The sequence below is a fragment of the Cricetulus griseus genome, chromosome 3, assembly GCF_003668045.3.
Source record: "Cricetulus griseus strain 17A/GY chromosome 3, alternate assembly CriGri-PICRH-1.0, whole genome shotgun sequence".
Classification (NCBI taxonomy): Eukaryota; Metazoa; Chordata; class Mammalia; order Rodentia; family Cricetidae; genus Cricetulus; species Cricetulus griseus.
Genome location: NC_048596.1, coordinates 168,053,158 through 168,073,783, shown reverse-complemented (window position 1 = coordinate 168,073,783; position 20,626 = coordinate 168,053,158). Strand labels below are relative to the sequence as shown.

The window sequence follows — 20,626 nt, the reverse complement described above, 5'->3', positions numbered from 1 at the left end:
CTTTGTGCTTAGAACTCTTCTTTCCCCAAGTTTCTGCTTGGCAGGCTTCCCATCATCCTTCAGGTTTCTTGTCACATTACCACCTCCAAAGGCGCTTACTGGGCTCCCTCACAAAAGAAAAAAAAAAAACAAAAACAAAACTGTTCTGTACCCTCTTCAGTTGCCCTGTAGCTCTCATCACACAGATACTGTGTGAAGTCGTTGAGGCTCACTAGTTGAGCTAATGTCTGGCCCTCTGGAGTAAAAGTGAAAGGAGGGTAGAGCTTTGTTTTGCTCATACTGCATCTTTAGCCCAAAAGATACTCAGTTAGTAGTAGACACAGGAAGGACATAAGAGTTGAAGCACAATAAGAACACCCTGGAGGGCTCAATGCCAAGGTCTTCTCTTCCAAGATGGTGGATGTTTTGGAAGCAAGGGTGGAGTTGTTTGGGAGTCTGGGGCAGACAGTATGAATGGGCACAAAGAAGGTGGTGAAGGCATTGAATTCTGAGAAAAGAATCTGAGATAAACTTAGAAGCCTTAGAGGCTGCAGATTCTTGTTTGAGACCAAAGGGAGTAGCCCAAAGGTTCTTGTAGCTATATTCCAAAATGCAGGTGCCTATAGATGAAGTACTGCCTGGTCAAGGATGCAGGGAGTTCCCAAAACAGCCTGGGGGTGGCCAGAGGGAGGCAGTGACGAAGGAGACATGGGCAGTTTCTGTTGGTTTTCTCTGGTCAGACCAACCGATCACTGGTGAGTCTGACTGCCTTTCTAGGCTCCTCCAAATTTTCCTTTCAAGAGCCTGCCGGTGGGTGCTATTGGCTAGGGGAAGTGGAGAGGAGTGCCAAAGAGGAGCAGCCATGCTGGCAGGATCCTGCCTCTCTCCCTCCTCTGCCCTCATCCCAGGCCTGAGCTAGATTCTGCAGGGAACCTAAGTCTAAGAGAGCATACCTTAATAGCTATACTGAAGGGCACCGTGTGCTACGCACTGTACTCCTCCCCGGGGGGTGTTTCAATCCCTTTTCACAGCTGAAAACATCGGATTCAGACTGGTTATTGAAACTGCCCAGGAGCACTTAAGAAGACAGCTCTGAGCCATCCTTGTCGAAGCAGCCACCCGGTAGCTATGCTATATCCGGAACACAGCTCATGCTCACGGCTCAATGTTATCTCAGGCTCCACAGTCACTATGGAGTCCCGAGGCTTCTGCCTACCTGTGTCCTACTGCACCAGGCCCAGCCCTGTCCCAGGCTTGAGCCTCTTGCCCGCAGGGGGCGATGGAGGGCAGCTAGAACCCGCTCTCCTCTTCCAGAACCTCCGGATTCCATTCTCACTTCTGAATCTGGGGTCCAGGACCGCCCACAGGAAGCATCCTGGACGAAAGCAAAGAAATGTATCCAAAGCCGGACACGTGGGAAAACCCTTGTAGGCGCTGGAACCCGGAGGCTGAATCCCAGCTGGGTTGAGCGCCGCAGCCAGGCTCCGGATGTATATGGAAGCTCTTGAGCCCTTGTTTGATGAACAGCGGCCAATAAATTCATTAATCATCATTTTATGCCTCATCAAACCCCCTCCAGGCCCCTCCATGGGAGTTACACAAATTAGCCCCTGAAAAGACAGTAATTTCAGTTTAGCGAGGTAAATGCTCCGCGCACACAGCTTTCCTGACAAGCCCATCCATCAGCTCGTTGGGACCCAGCATGTTAGCGACATCGGTGCTGCCCAGTCCAACCCCTCGAAGAACAGATTTCCAGTCCAGACCAGATTCTGGAAGCTGGGTCTAACTGGGAGAGCGTCCCTGACCAGAGAGCCCCTCTCCTCTCCTTTACACTCACTCTCATCAACCTTCATCTTTCTGAACAGAAGAGAAACTTTTCCAAGAAACCGGAAGCCCAATTTGAGACGCACAAGCGGATCCACTGGCTCTGGAGGTCTAAACTGCTGTCTCAAGGAGGGAAGAGTCAGGCAATTCTTTCCTTCAGAATAGTTAGTTGTCCGGACTCCGAGACACTTTGAAATTATTGTGTCGTGTATTGAATGCATAGAGTATTGGGGGGGGGGGGTCCAGGGATTCCAGGCGATTCTGAAAGCAAATTCAGGCTCCAAAAGAAGGCCCTGTAGGGACAGAAAAGGGGTCCTTTCATGTTGAGGACCGCTTCACCTGACTGAAGACAGGAGAGGAGGTCCACTCTCCACTCACCCGCATCCACCTAAGGTGGAAGGGATGACTGGGGAATAAAGGAGTTTCTATCTAATGCACTTAGCTGCTGTGACCCAAACACCAGGGTTAGGCAAGAAGGCAGAGGGGGACAAGTCGAGGTGAGGAACGACGAGGAGCCAGTATTTGCAAAAGAGACAACACCTCCTGGCCTTCCCATCTTCCCAGCCAGGCCGCACAGAGGGTTCCAGGGGGAACACCACCAGGCTTTGAGGGCATGCGAAAAGGAGTGCGATGAGGTGGCGCAGGCCTCGCGGTGCGGGCCTGTCTGTGCACCACCGCTGCGAAGAGCTGCAGAGCCGAGCAATGCGCAGCTCCTTCATTAGCTTCCCCTCCACGCGGCGCTGCATGCCTCGGAAAATAAGTTAGCAAACGGGGAGCCGTTTATCTCTTTTATCTTGGGGCCTGATCCAATTAAATAAGTGCACATTTACATTTGCATCCATCAGGCGGGAGCGCTGAGAGCCTGGGGTTTGCTCGGAGCAAATAAAAGCAGGTTTCACTGGGAAAGTGACGTCTGGGCGCGCGGGACTCGTTCCGGAGTCAGAAGCCAGCGCTGCCGGGCGAACAGCCTTGGGGAACCCAGGGTTGGGGACTGGAGCCCAAGAGAGGCAGAAGACCCGGAGCAGCCCCGTGGGGCAGGCCGAGCAGAGTTTCAGACCTGCCCCGGGGGCGTTCTCTTGTTAGGCCCAATCTACCCACTGTCAGTGGCTCAGGTTTGTATTTGTAGGGAAAACGAAAAGGAGAGAGGGTCTAACCTGGCCACAGAGGCAGACGTGCAGGTTGGGCCTAGGAACATTGCCAAAGCTTTGGCTAGCGAAGAAAGTGGACGGCAAGGTCCCATTCGGGTCTGATTTCTGTCCAGTTCGATGGCCGCCGAGAGGCAAGGAACGCTCAGAGCCAATCCAAGGACACACCCTACCCTCCTCCTCAACCACCCTATGGCACTTCTGTGCCTTACTTGCTAGCCGAGGTGAGCACTGCGAGCTTTGCCACTCCAACGCCATTAAAGGTACTGTTGAAATGAGAGGGTTCGAAGCAAAGTGAAGGGGAAATAATCCTTCCTTTATTTTGTAATGTCCACACACGAGCCAAAACGGTGTTGCTGGGTTAGTGGCCTGGTATGTTCCTCCGGAAATGGCAAACCACAAATTAAACAAGATTTTGTGGGGTTCCTGGCGCACGAGCGTGGAAGGACCAACAGAAGCAGAAACAGGGTACACGGGAAACGGAGTGGACCACGATCATACTCTCGCTAAATCCCCCACATGCAGTCTGCTTAAGCCTAGACCTGCAGGCTACTTGGGTGCCTACACCTCTCAATTGCCTGCTGTCTGACTTTTGAAACAGTGAGTTAGCTAGGACATGCATCTGTATAGTTAAAACTGATTTAATCAGGGCCTGCTACCCAACTTCCCAGGGCTTACTAGGTCATAGAGTCCAGGACCTAGGCAAGTTGGAAGCAGCTTGAGGTCGCCCAGTTGAAGTGCAGAGCCAGGGCAGGGCAGTGAATGCGGGCCTGGCCAGTTTTGGCCCAGCTCCTCACTGCGAACCCGGTGGCTCCGGGGACCAGTAGGCGGCGCCCTTCCTAACCTGCAAGCCCCGGGCTCATCTTGAGAGTTCAATTCTGTTCCTTTCACTTTGGGCGCTTTGAATTGACCTGCCCCGAGCTTTCACCAGAGTAGCATGTTACTTGTAGGGAACAGGTGAGCTGGAAGGCCTGGCTTGGGCCCAAGCCACACGCATGACCCTCCTTCCCTGAGTTCCTTTGGGCCCCAAGATTTGGATAGTAAATGTCAATGAGTGGTCCGAAGGTGTTCACAACGTCAAAGGCCTCGCACAGGCACAGGCTCTTCACTCGGACTGTGAACCACTTTTTCCAGGTCCTGATACATCACTTCTGGGAGAAGGACCCTCTTTGCCATTTCTCAAGGCCCTGGCATTCGCCCTCGAGATTTCACCAGGATATTTCTTCTTTGACTACTAAATCGTTTAAACTGATTTGGCCTGCACAAAGGGATAGGGGAAGGAAACCTGCCTCAGGAGACTGACTGCAGAGACCCCAAAAGTAGTCCCAAGAGCCGCTAGAGATTAGGCTCCTTTCAGTCCCTAAGTGCTAAATTAAGGTTTTTTGTTTTTTGTTTGTTTTTCTTTCCGGGGGTGGGGTCCAAAACTGGCCTAGCCAGGCGCAGGTGATTGACACCACCTCAGCTCAGCTCTAAGGCATTTTAGGGGCGTTTTTTAGGCACTGTCTCGCATTTTTCGTGTCCAGATCCAAGCCTGCAAACAAATCCTGACCCCAGCACTGACTAGAAGCACCTCGTGCCCACACCTCTAAGATGCATTGCCTCCTGGACCGCTCCAGAGGAGTCAAAATGGAGGTTCAGGGTCATGGAACACACAGCTACTAGGATTAAACGCAGGTGTTATTTTCTACATGTCCCAACTCCAGCAGGCTACCTCCAAATTAACAAATCTTTAGAAACCAGAAAAACAGCTGACCACCGAAAGAAAGAAAACCCTGCGCTTCCACAGGAGTGTGTGCGGTAGTTGAAGTACGCAAAGAAAACCACAGACTGCAGACGTCAAGCTCAGGAGAGATGCAGGGCACAGCGACTCGGGCAACAGCTGGCCAGGCCGGGTGCCTGCACTGCCCAGTCCTGAGCCTGCGCCTGAAGCCCCTGGGTGCGGAGAAAGGGCGCGCGCTCCGCGGCGGGCGGCGCGGTTCCCGTTCCCAGGCAGCCCGACGGGTATGCGGCTGGAGACTCAGCCTCCGCGCTGCGGAACAGGGAGGACGCGCCACGTCATTTGCATATTCCCAAGAACACAAGGGAGCTTGTAATTTTCTTTTAAAAATCGTGGGCAGAGTTTAAGACCAGTGCTTCCAAAACCCCGCCGCGCTGACGTGGTCTTTAAACTTTCCCTTAAGAAAAGCGAACTGCCTATTCTTCAGACTTTTCAGAAAAGAAGATGACTCCTGGGGTTGCATAAGCATTGGGGGGTGAGGGGAGTCGATTGTGAACTGTGCTGGGAGAGGGGGCGTGAAGGGGAGGGGGCAGGGCAAGTCATCTCTGGAATGCAATTGTTTAAAAAATCATTTATAATTAAAGGGACAAAATAAAATACGATCGTTTCATGTATGTTTAATCGTTCACACTAGTAGCTTTATAACCATTTTCCCTGTGAGAATTTTCTAATGTAAATTCCTATTTTTTTTTCATCACTGTTCCTTAAAGCCTCTGGCTAACGCAGCTTTCAAACTTGTTTCAATTCCGATAAGCCAAATGAGTCCTGTTGCAGGTTAAAAAAAAAAAAAAAAAAAAAAAAAAAAAAAAGTAAAACTACAACAGGGTGAAAGTTTGGGGTGTGCTTTAAAACCCGAGTAGGGCAAAAGTAATGGAGGAGAAATGCAAATATGTACATTCTGTTTTAGCCTAATTATCCACCGTTGTGTGCAAACACGTTCTGTCCCTACACGCAGTCAAATTAATTCCCTTCGCTGGGGTATGTTTTTGTTGTACCGCACCCCAACCCCCAACCCCCAACCCCCAACCCCCAATGCCACAGAAAATTTCCCATGAATTAAAAGGGTTGGCGATTCCACATCTCAGGTGCAAAATGGAGAATCGAACAGGATAACCAAACCCGAACCCCGGGATTGGTGGGTGGTGGCTCTGGGTGCTGTCCCTTGATCATTTGGTACCGAGATGAATCCCAAGTTTTCACTGAGCTGAAATAAAGCGGACTAAAACGAGAAAAATAAACCCTCAAAAACACTTTTGTAGCAATCTGAGCTGGGAAAAGTGCTAAAGCGATGACAAGCCTCATCAAGTCCACAATGGCCTCTTTATCTACGCAAATGGCCTAGAGCTTTTGAAGCCACTTATCCAAAAGGGAGCCCGTGGGGGGAGGGGCCTCCGATTCCCTTTGGGGGCTGTGTTCCTTGCCGCTGGTGACTATGATGCTCCCTCCACCTCCCACCCCTCTTGGGCATACGCTCCCATCTCAGAGTCTGCAAAATGCAGGCTCGAAATTCAGGACAAGTGTGACACCTACCTGTGAAAGGGGGGAACCGTCGAGTTGCGGGTTTGTGGTCCCTGTTGGTAGGCTGCGCCTGCATCCACAAGGCCGCAGGCCACCCTCACGGGCGCGGATGGAACAGTCACTGATTTAATCAAATCCAAAGAAGAGCTCAATGCCCAATTTTGAAGGGGTAGAGGAGACTGTGACTTGGGGAAGCCTTCCCATTTGGCATCCCCCTAACGCTCCTTGCCCGCATTAGCCAACAGCACCTTTGAAATAGTAATAAGGGCTAAATCCGGCATAAAATCGAACTCATTAGCAAAGTTCACCAGCTGATTGCTTTGCATAAAACACGACACTGATTGGAAGTAATTAGGTTAAGCGATGGCTCTCGGGTGGTGCGTGCCTCTGCCTTGGTTTGCCATCTTTTCTCCCTTCTGGCACACACTTGGGTCTCTCTCTTCTCGCTCCTCCAGGGTCCAATCTCCCCCTCAAGCAGCCCTCTACAGAGATTCAAATCTGCATTCCCAGACTGAGCAGCTTCCCCCGGGTTAGTGGCCTAATCACGGTTTCCCCAGGCACACTGAGTATCTGTGGACAGCACCTTTCACTCCCCACTTTGAAAAAAGTTACAGTTGCACCTTTTGACCAAGGCAATTGACAATTTATTGAAGCTTCTGAGAAGTAATGAGTGGCTCTGATTATGTTAAAATCTCCTTTAATTAAATATTTTGCATTTTACAAAGACCACTGCAGTTTCTTTTACTTTTTAAATCTAAGAGTATAACCTGTTTCCTTTCTGTAATAATACTTTAGCTCATACCCAGAAAAATCAATAGGTGTAAAAAATTAAATTAAACTTGTATTTTTAAACTATGAAACAGTTTGGGGGAACACAAATGTATATATTTATATTACAAAAAACATTAAATGCCTGTACAGGTGTCTTGATCTCATAATTTACTTCAAAGATACTGAATTATCAATTTAAATACAAAATGCTACATTAAATATACAGAATAAGATTTAATACAAATCTTAAGTTTTTTTTTTCTTTTCAGTTGGCTAAAACCATTTTTTCGAGTGTGGAGATGTATACATTTTTATGTCATCCACCTCCATAAACTATAAACTTCTGAATAAGAGGGGTAGTTTTTTTTTTTTTTTCTCTTTCTCTCTCTTGGTGATGGAAAAATAACTGCCAAGGCCATGGTTTTAATAAATTAGCAAAGTCCGGGAGTACCGCACCCGAGTTAAATGTCGGACATACCTTTCTTCAATTCATAGGGAGTGTCTTTGCACAGGTCTAGCTGAGACTGGCTCCGCAACATTTTCGGGTCTTTAGCCAAAACGTCTGCTCGATTCAACACCGTCTGGTTTAATCCATTGAAATGAGAGCCAGGACCCGCTGTGGGTCCTGGCCCTGGCCCTGGGTGGCCGTGAAGGTGTCCGAAGGAGCCATAGTTCGTGTAGCCAGGATAGAAGGGCGCGGTGTAGTAGAGAGGCCGGGACAGCACGGTCCCGCCAGGAAAGGGACACTGCGCCGAGGGCGAGCGTGCAGGGGCTGGGGCCGGAGACGCGCGGCTGCCACCAAGGGTTTGCCCGCCCACGGGCCCTGGGCACGGTGGGCACGGAGAGCCCTCGCTCCCGTCCTTGACCTTGTCCGAGGAAGTGGCTATCTCTGCCAGAGACCACAGTTTGGGCTTGGCGAGCACGGCCGGAGGCGGCGGAGGAGGTGGCGGTGGCGAGTGGATGACTGAGGGCCCGCCAGAGCCGGGGGGTATCTCTCCAGCCGATGGGTGCGGGCCAGGTGCTGGCGCGACCGCGGGGTAGTGAGGACCCGCATCCTCCGCCAGACGCGCGTTTGCGGGCCCATTTGGGGACGGCCCGCCTGCGCGCGGGGGCCTGGGCAGCTCTTCGTGGCGGACCTCAGTGGGCGACTCCTTAAAATCCGAGTCGCTGAGGCTGCCTTCGGTCTCTTTGCCGGCGGGACTGGGTGGCCCCTGCAGCCGTTCGCAGCCCGCAGTCGCCTTCTGTTCTGCTCCTCCTGTGGGAGAAACCCAGGCTGTCAGAGGCGTGGAGGCCACGCGGCGGGGCCCCGGTTCCTGCCAGCAGAGGCAGGGACCCGTGCGCGCCCCCTCCAGGCCCCCTTTGCCTTTAAAGTCCCACTCAACACACCCTTTCCCGTATCCACCAACCTGCTTCGGGGCCCTCGAGGTCGCCCTTGTCCTCGGGTTTCTGTGGCTCGTCCTCGTCATTCTTCTCCAGATCGATGTTCTCCTCCTCCTCCTCGTCCTCGCTGCGGTTCCGTGGCGTCCATGTCATCTTGTTCTCTTTCTTGAGGCGCCGTCGAGCGTTGGCGAACCAGGTGGACACCTGGGTGAGGGTCATCTTGGTGATGATGGCCAGCATGATCTTCTCGCCCTTGGTGGGGTACGGGTTCTTGCGGTGCTCGTTGAGCCAGGCCTTGAGCGTGGCTGTGGCGTCCCGAGTGGCGTTCTTCCGGTACGCGGGGTCCCCGTAAGGGTAGGAGCCCAGAGGCGCCGCGTAAGGGTGATACCCCAAGGAACCTGCCATACCGGGAGTGTGGTCGTAGGGAGAGCCCTGCGGGGGGGGGGGGGAGTAGGCAGAGATTAAGTGAGTGGTGGTGGTGGTTGGGGTGTGGGCTTCACTGCCACCTAAGGCTGAAACCTACTTTTCCTCTGTCCCTGGGTCTGCATGTCAGCGCGGCCCTCACTCAAGCTTCCCCTGAGGCAGACCGAGCTGGTTAATTCAAACACAAGTGACCCCTCCCCCTCCTCAGAAGGCAGTGGGTCCCCCAATTTCTAAATCTGGTCCTTCAGGACCCCTGAGGCTGTTCAGGGCTTGGCACACCACCTTGAAGGCCCTCATCTACTGAGAAACCCGGGGCTCAGATCTGGCCTCTGCAGCAGGGCCCACGGTTCACTTAGAGGCCTGAGCAACCTCGGCAGCGACTCAGAGCTCTACGCCAGGGCGGTCGCTTGTTGGGTGCAATAAGGGACGTCGGGCTCTTTCTTTAATCCTCGGAGAAACTCTAAGGACAAGCTGAGCTTTAGCCTGCACACCGACGGTCCAAAAATACTATCCCTAACCGAAGCGGTTGCGCTTTTCCAGAAAGCACACCCGGCCGAAAAAACCCGGATACACCGCAGCTCGCTGGACGTTTCAGAATTTAATACTTTCAAATCGGATTGCGAAGATAGGATTATGGATTTGCAACATTTTGGAGGATTAATTAAAGGCGAGGCCAAACACATTTACATAGATTTTGCTCGCTACCGCTGTTCAGAATTCGGCTTTGCTTCTTTTGAACTACTTTTCTAAAATAGCAAAACAAAAAGAAAAAAACGTAAAAAAAAAAATGCAGGTTGGCCCAGAGCTTTGAGCCAAATGTTGTTCTTTAATAGTCACCCCCAACCCCTCCCCAAACCCTTCCCTTCTTTAGCTAAGCAATCGCCGGGAGACGTGGTGGCTCTTGAGGGAGCTACTCCGGAGCCTGAGGCTTGGGCGAAGGCGAGCAAGACAATCGCTCAAGTTTGCAAGGGCCGCGAAGCTGGGCGGACGAGGTGGCGCCTAGGCCCGTGTCCCCCGCAGCCAGCCACGGTCTGCAGGCCTGGTCCCGGCTGCCCGCCCTCCCGCCGCGGATCCAGCTCACTCACCACGTACGAGAAGGCGGCGGCGGCTGCAGCCGCGGGGTCAGCGCCGTACTGGAGGTGCGAGTTGTAGCCCGGAGACGGAGCGGTGAAGGCAGTGGAGCCAGCGTAGGGCGAGAATGCGGAGCCCGAAGACGAGCGACCGAGCTCATCCGTGCGGGGCCCCGAAATGACGCTGGTGCTATATGCGGGGCACGAGTAGAGCGCCAGCGAGGCGGACGGCTGGTACAAGTAGCCCTGCGGGTAGGACATGGCCACACACGGGCATGGGGCGCGCCGCGCCGCGGCGGCCAGCGAGCCGGGCGGCGCCCTGCGAGGGCGAGCGAGCGGGCACCTGGCCTCTGGTTGCCCCGGGCCGCAGCTCTTCGAGCCCCTGCTCCCGGGCTCCGGCCCGCGGCGCCTCCTGGTTGGCTTCCCGCGCGCCTCCGGCTGCGACCGCCGCGCCCGCACCTCTGCGCGCCCCGCTTGCCCGGGCTAGGCTTTCTCTCCCCCCACCCCCCCTCGCTCTTTGCACCGGGGGGCTCTGCTTTTGGCTTTGCAAAGGTCCTGCCAAGATGCTAAGTTGGAAATTGAGGATTCTGACGCCTTGTGCGCGCGCGAAGCTCCTCCTTCCCGGGGTGTAGTCGGTGGGGGGACTGGCAGGAGCCTCTGGGCGGCCGCAGCCAACCCGGCCGCCAGGCGCGCCTCGCCCTCTCCCTGTTCCTCCCCGGCTCCTCTCCCGCTCACTGGCGCTCCCCTCGCCCCTCCCTAGCGCCCGCCTCTCCTCCGCCGCCCCCCTCTCCTCCTCTGCCCGACCTCCCCCTCCTCCCTCCCTGACTCTTCCTCTCCTCTCTTTCTCAGACTCTCGAGCGCCGGCCCCAGGATGACAATCACATCCCAAGCGCGCCGATCGCTTCCAACTTTGCTCTCCTCTGCTAACTCTGGGCGGAGCGGCAATCTCGACGCACGACCGGCCTCTGTCGTGTGTCGGGCCGCTCGGAAACACAAAGGGAAAGAAAGAGACACCGGGCTGCGCTTGGGTGAACGCTCAGCGCCCTTCTCGCCAGTGCAAATAGCGAAGTTGGCGGACGTCTTATTCTCCGGAAAACTGGCCTCGGAGGTGGTTCGTCACTTGCTCCACAGCGGCTTCTCCCTCCAGCCGAAGGTCTCTAGGTTGAGCCGGAGACCTGGAATTTAGGTCCCAGAAAGAGCCAATGGATGTCCGCGCCCAGGGCACACAGAGGCCGAGATGACCGCCTCTCTTTGCCAGCCGCAGCAGCAGGTGGGCGAGAGCCAGGCCTAGGCTGAAGGACCCTGGCTGGGCCTTCCTTCCACCAACCCCTGCCAGAAGGCTAGAGGAGGCTAGTGAGGAGACTTGGGGACTCTGGGTGGGGGTGTGGCTTTTCTTTGGACCAAGGAAGGCAGTGAGCAAGAAGTACGCGGCGGAGAAGCAGTTACACCCGAGTAGGTCCCCCAGGTCGCTCTCAGCCACATTGCCACCCCATGCAGCGTTGCTTGCTTCTCATGGCTGGCTATGGGCAGTTCGCCCCGCCAGGTTTGTGGTGACCGAGGGTGTGGGATCTCTTCCCTTTTGTTCCACTAAGTCTCCTTCCCTCTCGCTCGCACCCGCCCCCGTTGCACTGCAAACACTGGGCAGAACAGTGTCTAACCCAACCGCTGTTTGTTTAGCGAGGCCCTGGCCGGGCAAACACTCACCAATGAATCACAGACAGATCCCCCCCACCCCGCTCCCCCGCAACATCACCACCACAGGGCAATACAGTGAGAAGGCAAAACAGACCCTCACCCCTGGTCTCTACCTCCCACCGCCGCAAATTACAGACGCACTGGAGCTCAGGGACAGACAGGGGCGCTGGTGAACCAGGACCGCGGCCGGCATAGCGCACAACCCAAGCATTTTGTGGCCTTTCACAATCCAGCAACGCGCAGGCTGGAGCATAACTATGCACAAAGTTTCGCTCAATAATTTTGACCCTCGGGACGCACAATTTACTGAGCTGGGGCCACCGCACACACTAACCCCACCCTGACCACATTGGGACCAGCTCCGCGGCGCGCTTTCACGCACGCGCGCAGGCTGCCCCTTGCCTGGCAGTCCAGCTACAGGTTCCGCCCCCAAGAGGTTGGACCCCTGCGGACTACATTCTCCGAGAACCTCTCGGCCCACCCCACCGGTCCCTTACACAGCCCTCGTCTCTGATTGGGCGCCGGCCTCCACTAGCCCCACCTCTGGATGATGCAGCCGCTTCCTTCGGAGTCCCAGCGCTGAGGGGGCGTGGCTGGGCGTGGCTTCGGCTGCGTATTGTCATGGAGACCAGAAGCCGTCCGCCGCTGAGGCGGGCGGCTGTGAGCCAGGCGGAGCGGCGCGCCGGGCCGGAGCCCCGGGGAGCGCGCGACGGCCTGAGGCTGCCTCTCGGGCTGACCGTTCCGGGTTCCGGGTAGGTTCGGGTGTCTGCAGGGAGCGTCTCCGCCCCGACGCGAGGGTCCCCGCCTCCTGCAACCGCACCGCCCCCGGCTCCGCCCGCTCAGCCCAGCTAACGGTCGGAGCGGCCTGCCACGAGGGAGCGTCCGCGGCCCGCGCAGAGCGGCGCACCAAGCGGGTGTCTTGGACACGGCCGGGCCCCACGCGTGGGCCGCCAGAGCGTGAGACCCGCCAGGCGGGTGCTTCAGTCCGCGTGCAGGAAGGCACGCGTGAGCGTGTCCCCCGGGCCCACGCGTGTCCCCCTGAATCAGTGTTTCGGCTCTCGTCCAGGACGACGACTTCTGAAAGCGAGCCAAGGAGGTTTGTGCCACCGAGAGCCCGAGTCTGTCACGCAGACATCCTCATTACATAATCCTGCCACTTGGGCGGCTTCGCTGTTTCTGTTCCCCCTCCCCAACTTGCTCCCCACCCTGTTTTTTTCTACTACTGTCTTCTTTTTGGTGTGAAGGACTAGAAAGAATCTTGCAAGATATTGGAGCCTTTAGAATTTATGGTTCTGTTTCCGTGGTTGTCACCTCCGTTCTACATCAAATTTAAGGCTCATTTCTTAAGGATGTCTCTATTTTCTGCTTTATTTGCACATTGATGGCTCTGCTGCTCGGCTGACCTCAGCCGCCTGCGTCAGATACAGAATTGTGTTAATAAGTGAGGGAAGGCTAAGGCTGATCATTAGCAGGCAGACGGAATTCACAGAGCATCTGGCGGCCTTTCTTCCTGTTTATAAGAAAGGTTTTATATTCTCGCTAGGTAAACACAAGGTTTTAACTTTTTATCTTGATACTGGGAAGGATCAACCCCCCAACACACACACACACACACACACACACACACACACACACACACACACACACACACACACACACACACACACACCTTTTCTTTACACACACACACACACACACACACACACACACACACACCTTTTCTTTTCCGTTCATCAGCTTTTCTATTTGGGGACTTGCTCACTTGTTAGCTGTAGTTCCGGCTCTCTTGTTGCTGAAGCTCTTTTTCCACCAGCAGAGGTAGGACCTATCTAAATTCATGCCAAGTCACCAAGACTTTTTCTTCCCCTTGCTGCTGCATTCGTATATTTCGAAACATGTTGTACTAGAGATAGGTTATTCGGATTGTTTTTTAATGTAGCCTTGTTAAGCTTCATTTTAAAACTTGCCAAGGGTTTATTGGTTTGTCATGCCTGCACGGATCCAGTTATGCCTAGCTCTTAAAACATAGAGCTTTAAAATAAGAGCTACGACTGTACTGCCAAGATGTGGCATGGCGCTTGCTCTTCAAGTTTTGGACAGGTAGAGTTGTCATTGTTTCTATCAAGTGCAAAGGAGGTGACGACTGTTTATTTAGTGTAATATCTGTTTACAGCTAAAACTTTAAAGACTTACAAAAGTAGATCTGCTGGATTTTAAAGATCTCGTCTTTCTTGTGGCAGAGACACAACACCAGCATCAGAAAAGGCAACAGATTGCTTCTGTCATATCGCTTTGCTGTTTTCGAGTGTACTTAAAGGATTATGATTGATAAGGCTGTCTTGCTGGAGAATGTTGACACAGGTGTGCATCGTTATCTTAATTAAGATCCAGAGAAAATGTTGTCTATAAATGGAGACATAAGAAGAGGGCATAATTTTGTACAGTTTTGCTTTTGGAGAATTTAATTGCTCTTGAAACCTGTCTTTGAGCTTCCAGATTTTGTGAGCAGTTTGGCAACAGAAGTTTTAGAGAGGAATGATAGCTTAATGTTAAGTGTTCTGGCATGTTTTAATACTACTTGTGGCTTTTTGGCAATACCTTGTGTCGGCGCTCTTTGTACTCTGTCTTTGTGGAATAATGGCTTCTAATTTTGAAAGCAAAACATAAAATAGAGGGCTGTATTGTTAGGCAGACATTCATTAGTGGTCAGAACCAATCTGTTGTTTAGTGTGCAAGAAACAGGTCATAAAGAAAAGGTAAATAGATGAGAAATGTATGCCTTTTAAGACTTGGAGAAGGAAACAGTCTCTCCAAGTGCCTTGATGATCTAAAACAATTCCCTTTTCATACCATCAAGTACATTGCTACAATGTTTATGGAATAGCTCGTTTTCATTTGTAGAAATAGAGGGAAACTTTACTCCTTCCAAAATACTACCTTATATATTTTGACTGGTGACCAATGATAATAAAGTATTAGTTTAGGACCCAGTTTATAATCTGGGTAATCGTTAAAATAGTATCACCGTCCTTAACTAGAAATCTCTCCAAGTGCAAACAATGACAAGGGGGATGCTGGTGGCCACTTGCCCTTGGCTTACCCTGTACCTCATACCCCTTAACATAAGAGCTACATTAAAATGTTCTCTCCTCTTTGTAGCTCCACATTTCCTGGAAGCTGGCTGTCAATCAGCATTTGTGTAAGATGTGTCCGTGCTTTCCTTCAATACCAAACCTCAGGGTAGAAAAAGGAAATGAAAGTGGAGGGGACTGTGGGCATATGATGGGAAAGGCCAGGTGTAGAGTCATGCCTCATTCTTGACTTCAAGGATAATTAGCTGGTTAGAATTACATGGGGAACTAAAATCAAAGGAAGACTTACTTAGATTTGTTTGCTGAAACTGAAACAAGAGCGATAATTTTGAGATAATTGCTTTTTTTTATGCTCCAGACCCCTCCATCAAAATGTTTTCTCTGGCAGCTACAATTCCTATCCTTTATACTGTTATGAATGTATTATTTTTACATTATGTATATTGTATTAAAAGATATGGAATATTAATACAGATGAATTATCCATTTTAATTAATAATACAATTATGAATGTTTATTTGTTCTAGAACTCCTAGGAAAAATTAAGATGTTCTTTAGTTAATGAGTTGGAAATGAATGAAATCGTGTAATCCTTTGTGAATTGAATGAGTTGTTTAAAATAGATTATGAGCACAGTGCCATAGTTGGGACAACATTTTAATTCCAAAACATCACCACCTGCTTTGAGTGGCAGCATGTCTGTCTTCATATATTTCTCTTCAGTTTCTACATTGCATTAGCTTCTGTTTCTAACATCATTTTGGTAGAGAATAGTCTTTCGTAACAGAACAGCAGCTGACACATCTCTGTGATCATGTAAAACCTAGGGGTGATTTTTTTTCCTTATTCCGTAATGACTAGTTTGCTTTCACAGCTCTCCTCTGAAGTGCAATACTGATGACTTATTTCTGTATAAATTGGCTGTGCTTTCATAGCTCTAGTATACCTCAGCAACAATTTAGCTTGCAAATCAACTTAGATGCTTCAAAATTGAAAACCAGTATATTGTAACATAGTTTGAGTGTAAGTCTTTATTAGTGAGGTTGCACTTAACATTTGTTCAGGAAAGGAGAATATAATTTTCTCCCGCAGTTGTCATTTGTGTAATCCATTTTTCCAGCCTTTTCTCAGGATAATGATATTCCACACCTTAATACGGCTCTTATTTGTTTATTTACCATAATATGGAGTGATACCTTGGAGAAAATTGGATTAGACATTTATATCTAATATCCCCAAAGTATTGCTAGAGTTTCTGTGTTCTTTTACACAGAACCATTTCTATTTCCTGTACAGGTGATAAGTACAATGTTTCTATAATATATTTGGATATTTCAGATAAGTTCACTTCCAAGTATGGGGTTATTTCACATATGGACTGAAATTTGTTCTTGTACATACCGAGACTTATCTGCATGCTTTGGGTGTGCCTATATGTGAAGCTCCCAAATAGCAGCAAAGTGGCTTCACCAAAGTATACATGTTAGTAATAGGGGCAAAGTGTGAATGGTGGGGAAATGCCACCTTTGATTGTTAAAATTCTATTAGTGCACTAAATAGGAATTTGGTAAATTTAAAAATTGTTGATTTGTGGAATGTCTGAATAATTTATTATTTGTCTTGGAATTGCATTGCATAATTTATTTGAATTATATAATTGGATAGTGAGATTTATAAACAAGTTTTTACAAATAAAATCAAGACCAAGGTTGTGATGTTTAATAGAAATTAAATTACTATTTAAAGGAAATAATGAGTTGCAACAAATCACATTTTGGAATTATTTTTATGATCCTGTTCTTTTAAGAATAAATTTAGCACTATTTTCAGCCATTTGGTATCAAGATCTTAATTATAGAAAGTATAAACTGTATGTAAAACTTGTCGTTGTTATTGAAAATGGGGCTCTGGGTATAGGGGAAGAAAGGCTTTGAGAAAGAATTACTTTGCAGAATATTTGTGCTATTTAACTAATAGAGCAAGGAAATGGGCTTAGTGAATTACAACATTTATTATCAATAAAGTTGGTAGCTGACCCCCCCATAAGATAATTTTACTGAAAGCAGTCTAGTTAGTATAGCATTTAGGAAAACAAATGCTTCTCTGTGAATTGTTGTGGGCATTAGCGTAGTCTTGCTGCAATATGAAATACTGTTTAATTGTTTGTGAGTAATAGACTTGTGTTCCCTGTACTGAGTGGAACCTAGAGAAACTCAGGGCTAAAGCATTATAGTAAGCTCGAAGCACAGCACAAATGTAAAGAAAATGTTAGGCAGGCAAAAATAGAATTCCTCTTTGTTTACCTTTAAGCTTAGGGATCTGTTCTATTTTTAAACCATGATAGAGTTGTTGAATTTAAACGTAAGAGGATTGAGGTTTGTTTTCTTTTTCTCCTAAGCATAAATAGTGACTGTATCCATCATTCAGATTTATCAAGTTTCATATCTCTTGTGAACTGGATTTACTATTAGGATTCAAGTTTCATTAAAGGTATTCAAATACATTAGAACTCTTCACCTTATATGAAATATTTACAGTGGGGGCATTCTTGAAAATATCAAGAGCCATCCTTTTTTGAGGAATATGTTATGGCTGATTAATTGAGAAGGTTGTACTAAATGTTCTCTAGTGGAAATAGCTAAAGTGCGCTTTTTAAGAAATGCATCATCCATGAATAAAATCAATTGAGGTATCAGTAATTAAATTGTAATTCCATGAAGGAAGGAAGTGGTAAGAGAGATGAAGCTAACTGTGGCCATTTTCTCTTTAAGAATTGCAGTGTCTATTGGATTCCTGACTGCCCGTGGAAGGAGGTGATAGTATTACTACTATCTATCGTCAAGAGCACTTTTCTCTGCAGTCCTGAACCTTTATCATACATGAGAAGTCTGTCCAGTAGACAGCAGTTTAATTTTGAGCTATGGGAACCATCCTGTTTTTCTCTGCTAACTTTGCGAGTCTGCTTCTCCCAGGACCAAAGGCTGTGTTTAGAGAGCTGAGAAATAACATTTTGGCCTACTCAGCACCCTTAAAATAGCTTCTTTCTGCGAATTAGATCTGCGATGGCGTCCTGCACAGCTCTAGCAGATGACATTTCAGTTTGGGATTGACATGCGCTCAGCCTGTTGTCCAACCGTCCTCATTTACCTCCTGTTCCTTTGTTGCATTTACCTAGGGGTGTAGTCTCCATGGTGGTTGACCGCCAGCCCAGCCCAGTACAGGTGAGGACTTTCAGGTTGGCCCTGGGATGCTGAGACCCCAGGAAGAGAGCAGCTGGAGATAGCGGGCCATGGTTTCTTTGCTTGGTTCCAGCCCAAGCTCTATTGGCTTTCAGAAACCCTGGCGAGGCTTTCCCTTCCCACCCCTCTAGGTTGGCTACTGTGTGCTTTGCAGCTGTTGCAGGAGCTCACACAAAATAGAAGACTCTGCTACATTCTGGATGGCATTTCTGATAATTTACCCATGTACAATTTTGTCTTCAGAACTACTGCTGGCATTGAAATCTAAGATTCCTGAAAAACAGCATTGGGCTTCAGCTATATCTTCCAGAGATGCTGTCTTCTGGCCCTGTATTGCCATGTTGACCAAGAAGGTTCAGTTATAAATCAGTCCATTCAGAAGAGCAATTACTTTGACTGGGAGTGTTGACACAGACCTCAATTGTTTAATAGTATTTATATCTGTTTGTTTTTCTTTTTAAGAAAGGCAACATTTTCCCTGTCATCACAAATTTCTAGCCCCTAACCCATATGTAGTAAAAGGCTTCATGGTGTCTAATTATATAATTGGAAAATGGTAAGAAATGTGGTAGCTCAAATTGATTTCTTCCATTAAAGATACTAGAGCACATTTACAATTGCAGACCTTCAGAAAAGACTCTGGGTAGTCTGGAAGTGAAGTGATGTTTGAGGGAGCCCTGGAGAAGCAGGAGAAATATTAGTTTTAAATTCCTTTCCCCATGTCTTGTCGAAGGGTGTCAGTCGGAGAACCATTACAGTGTAGTCAGAAAATGCCGATAGCAATGTGCTTATTTGGAAAGCAGTTTACATTGGCACAACAATTCAGAATTGTGGCCGTGACCAGCTTCACCCCTGGCATGGTTGGGTTATTACTCTTGCTTTTAATACAGCGATTGACAGTACAGCTTGTGTTTAGAGTACAGCATGTTTTCAAGCTGATTACTACAACATTACAAAGTTGAAATGTGTTTATTAATAGAAGGAGAATGTAAAATTCAACATTTGGGCATCCAAGACTTTTCTGCCAATTTTTTTAGGTCATTGAGTATGATCTTGACATGTATGACACTATTTTTTGTCATTGTTACAGTGATAGAATTGTAGAGTTTTCTGGAACCCATGTGTTCCAGGATTTGTTAATTCCAGATTTTGTTGTCTATAAGGTTTTTCTGAAATTGAAAGTACCAGTGTTTTAGAGAGTACAGTTGGAGTCATAGGCTAACTTCCCACCCATCAGGACAAGGGAAAGCAGCCTTGATTAATTTCAAGCTGTGAAGAGGGCAGGTAAAACTGTTCACAGCGGAAATTTACTAATGCACCAACCATTTAAATTAAATGTTTGTTAACATAATAGTGATGGCATTTTCTCCTCCTCCTCCTTGTGGTTTTGTCCAACTCGATGTTACAGCGGCCGTTGCACTGACTGTTAAGTGTTTAAATGATGACACCATTATGTGAAGTGATTTTGAAATGAGAGACTCCAGCCAGGAATTACATCTGCTCCCATCTCCTTCAAATCATACTCGATGGCAGTACAGATTATGATTGATTTGTTTGTGACAGATTGCAGGAAGCAGTCATTGATTTTTCAATATTTTACCTTAAAATTATTTACAGTTGTAACCATGGGGAGGTATTTCCATGGGCTGTCAGCCCCTGAAAGACTAAGATAATATTCCCTGCTCTCTGACAAGACAAATTACCTGTAATGAGTGCAGTAGCTGAAGGGTATACTTTTATTTTAAAATATGTCAATAACCCCAGTGACTAAACGAATATTGATTTAGCATAATGAAGCCTGAGTAATGTGAAAATGAGCTTTTTCAAGGGGCATGGTAAAGACTTTCTTTTTAGCTGGTTGTAAGAAGCTTTTCATTCCTCCCAGCTAGCTAGGAAAATGCAGTTTTCAGAAGCAGCCCACAAAAATCATGATGTTGCTTGTGATAACTGGAGTCTTGATGCTAGCCGGGCCCTTGGTTTTTAGGGTTCTTCTCAAGTCTAATTCTGTCTTCATTTTAGTCATAGAGTAGCTGCTGTTTTGTTTGATGTTGTCTTTGACTGGCTTAATATTTTGACAGTTTTCACATTAAAGTGAAGGTGTACACACAGCCATCTGTAGATGAGATGACATGGGGTTGTATTCAGACATTTCATATGAGTTGTAGTATTTAACGCACAGTGTTTCATGGCAGGCCACCTCTGTCTTGACACTGGGTTGTTTTCTCTGCAAGTGAAGATTAATCCCCTGGGTGCTGGTTTTTAGACACCAGTGCAGACCTCCATTTTTGTCAGATTTTGTTCCCTTCTTTCCTGTGATCCTAGACTTTTTATGGACTAAGATGCCAATACATAAAATCCTTTGTACAAGAAATAGATACCACGTATCTATACATCAGAATGTGTAAAGATTTTAGGTCTGACTCATATCTCCATGGCTCCAGTGGTGGTGGGAGAAAGTGTGGTAAATTAAGCTGGTAATGTTTACCAGGGAAAGACACATTCAAAGACAATAACCCAATGGTATTTCATGGGATCCTAGCTTATTTTATGGTAACGTAAGTCATAAAATCAATATATAAAATCTTTTTAGAAATTAAAAACAACTTGATTTAAGGGAAGTTTGGCCAACTGACTTGTTTCCTTATGAGTTGGCCTTGGAAATGTAGGGGGCGGGGGGATTGACAATTCAACCAATGTCCAAGTGGAGAAAGGG

At 48.6% G+C, this 20,626-nt stretch overlaps 2 protein-coding genes and 2 long non-coding RNA genes across 9 annotated transcripts in view; 1 reads left to right on the top strand and 3 right to left on the bottom strand.

Moving 5' to 3' along the window:
* Positions 1–5,717, bottom strand: part of LOC103159711 — a 30,567-nt gene extending 24,850 nt beyond the window's left edge. For all 5 annotated transcript variants that reach the window (XR_003483393.2, XR_003483390.2, XR_003483391.2 and 2 more), the window contains exon 1: positions 1,196–5,717. This is a non-coding gene — a long non-coding RNA (uncharacterized LOC103159711). The remainder of the gene's footprint in view (positions 1–1,195) is intronic.
* A 1,147-nt stretch (positions 5,718–6,864) lies between these two features.
* Irx5 (iroquois homeobox 5) lies at positions 6,865–10,523 on the bottom strand. Its single transcript, XM_027405595.2, has 3 exons — positions 9,903–10,523; positions 8,421–8,826; positions 6,865–8,269 (listed from the first exon to the last, which is right to left on the bottom strand). The coding sequence occupies exons 1-3, from the start codon at positions 10,146–10,148 to the stop codon at positions 7,476–7,478; spliced, it is 1,446 nt and encodes a 481-aa protein (XP_027261396.1). The 5' UTR covers positions 10,149–10,523; the 3' UTR covers positions 6,865–7,475.
* Positions 10,524–10,693: 170 nt separating this feature from the next.
* LOC118238499 lies at positions 10,694–13,076 on the bottom strand. The gene is made up of 3 exons (XM_035441677.1): positions 13,061–13,076; positions 12,124–12,718; positions 10,694–11,062 (listed from the first exon to the last, which is right to left on the bottom strand). The coding sequence occupies exons 1-3, from the start codon at positions 13,074–13,076 to the stop codon at positions 10,969–10,971; spliced, it is 705 nt and encodes a 234-aa protein (XP_035297568.1). The 3' UTR covers positions 10,694–10,968.
* A 151-nt stretch (positions 13,077–13,227) lies between these two features.
* Positions 13,228–20,626, top strand: part of LOC103159710 — a 73,843-nt gene continuing 66,444 nt past the window's right edge. Inside the window, exon 1 of one of the 2 annotated variants that reach the window (XR_003483388.2) lies at positions 13,228–13,400. This is a non-coding gene — a long non-coding RNA (uncharacterized LOC103159710). The remainder of the gene's footprint in view (positions 13,401–20,626) is intronic. The other variant, XR_004769254.1, reaches the window with a different exon arrangement.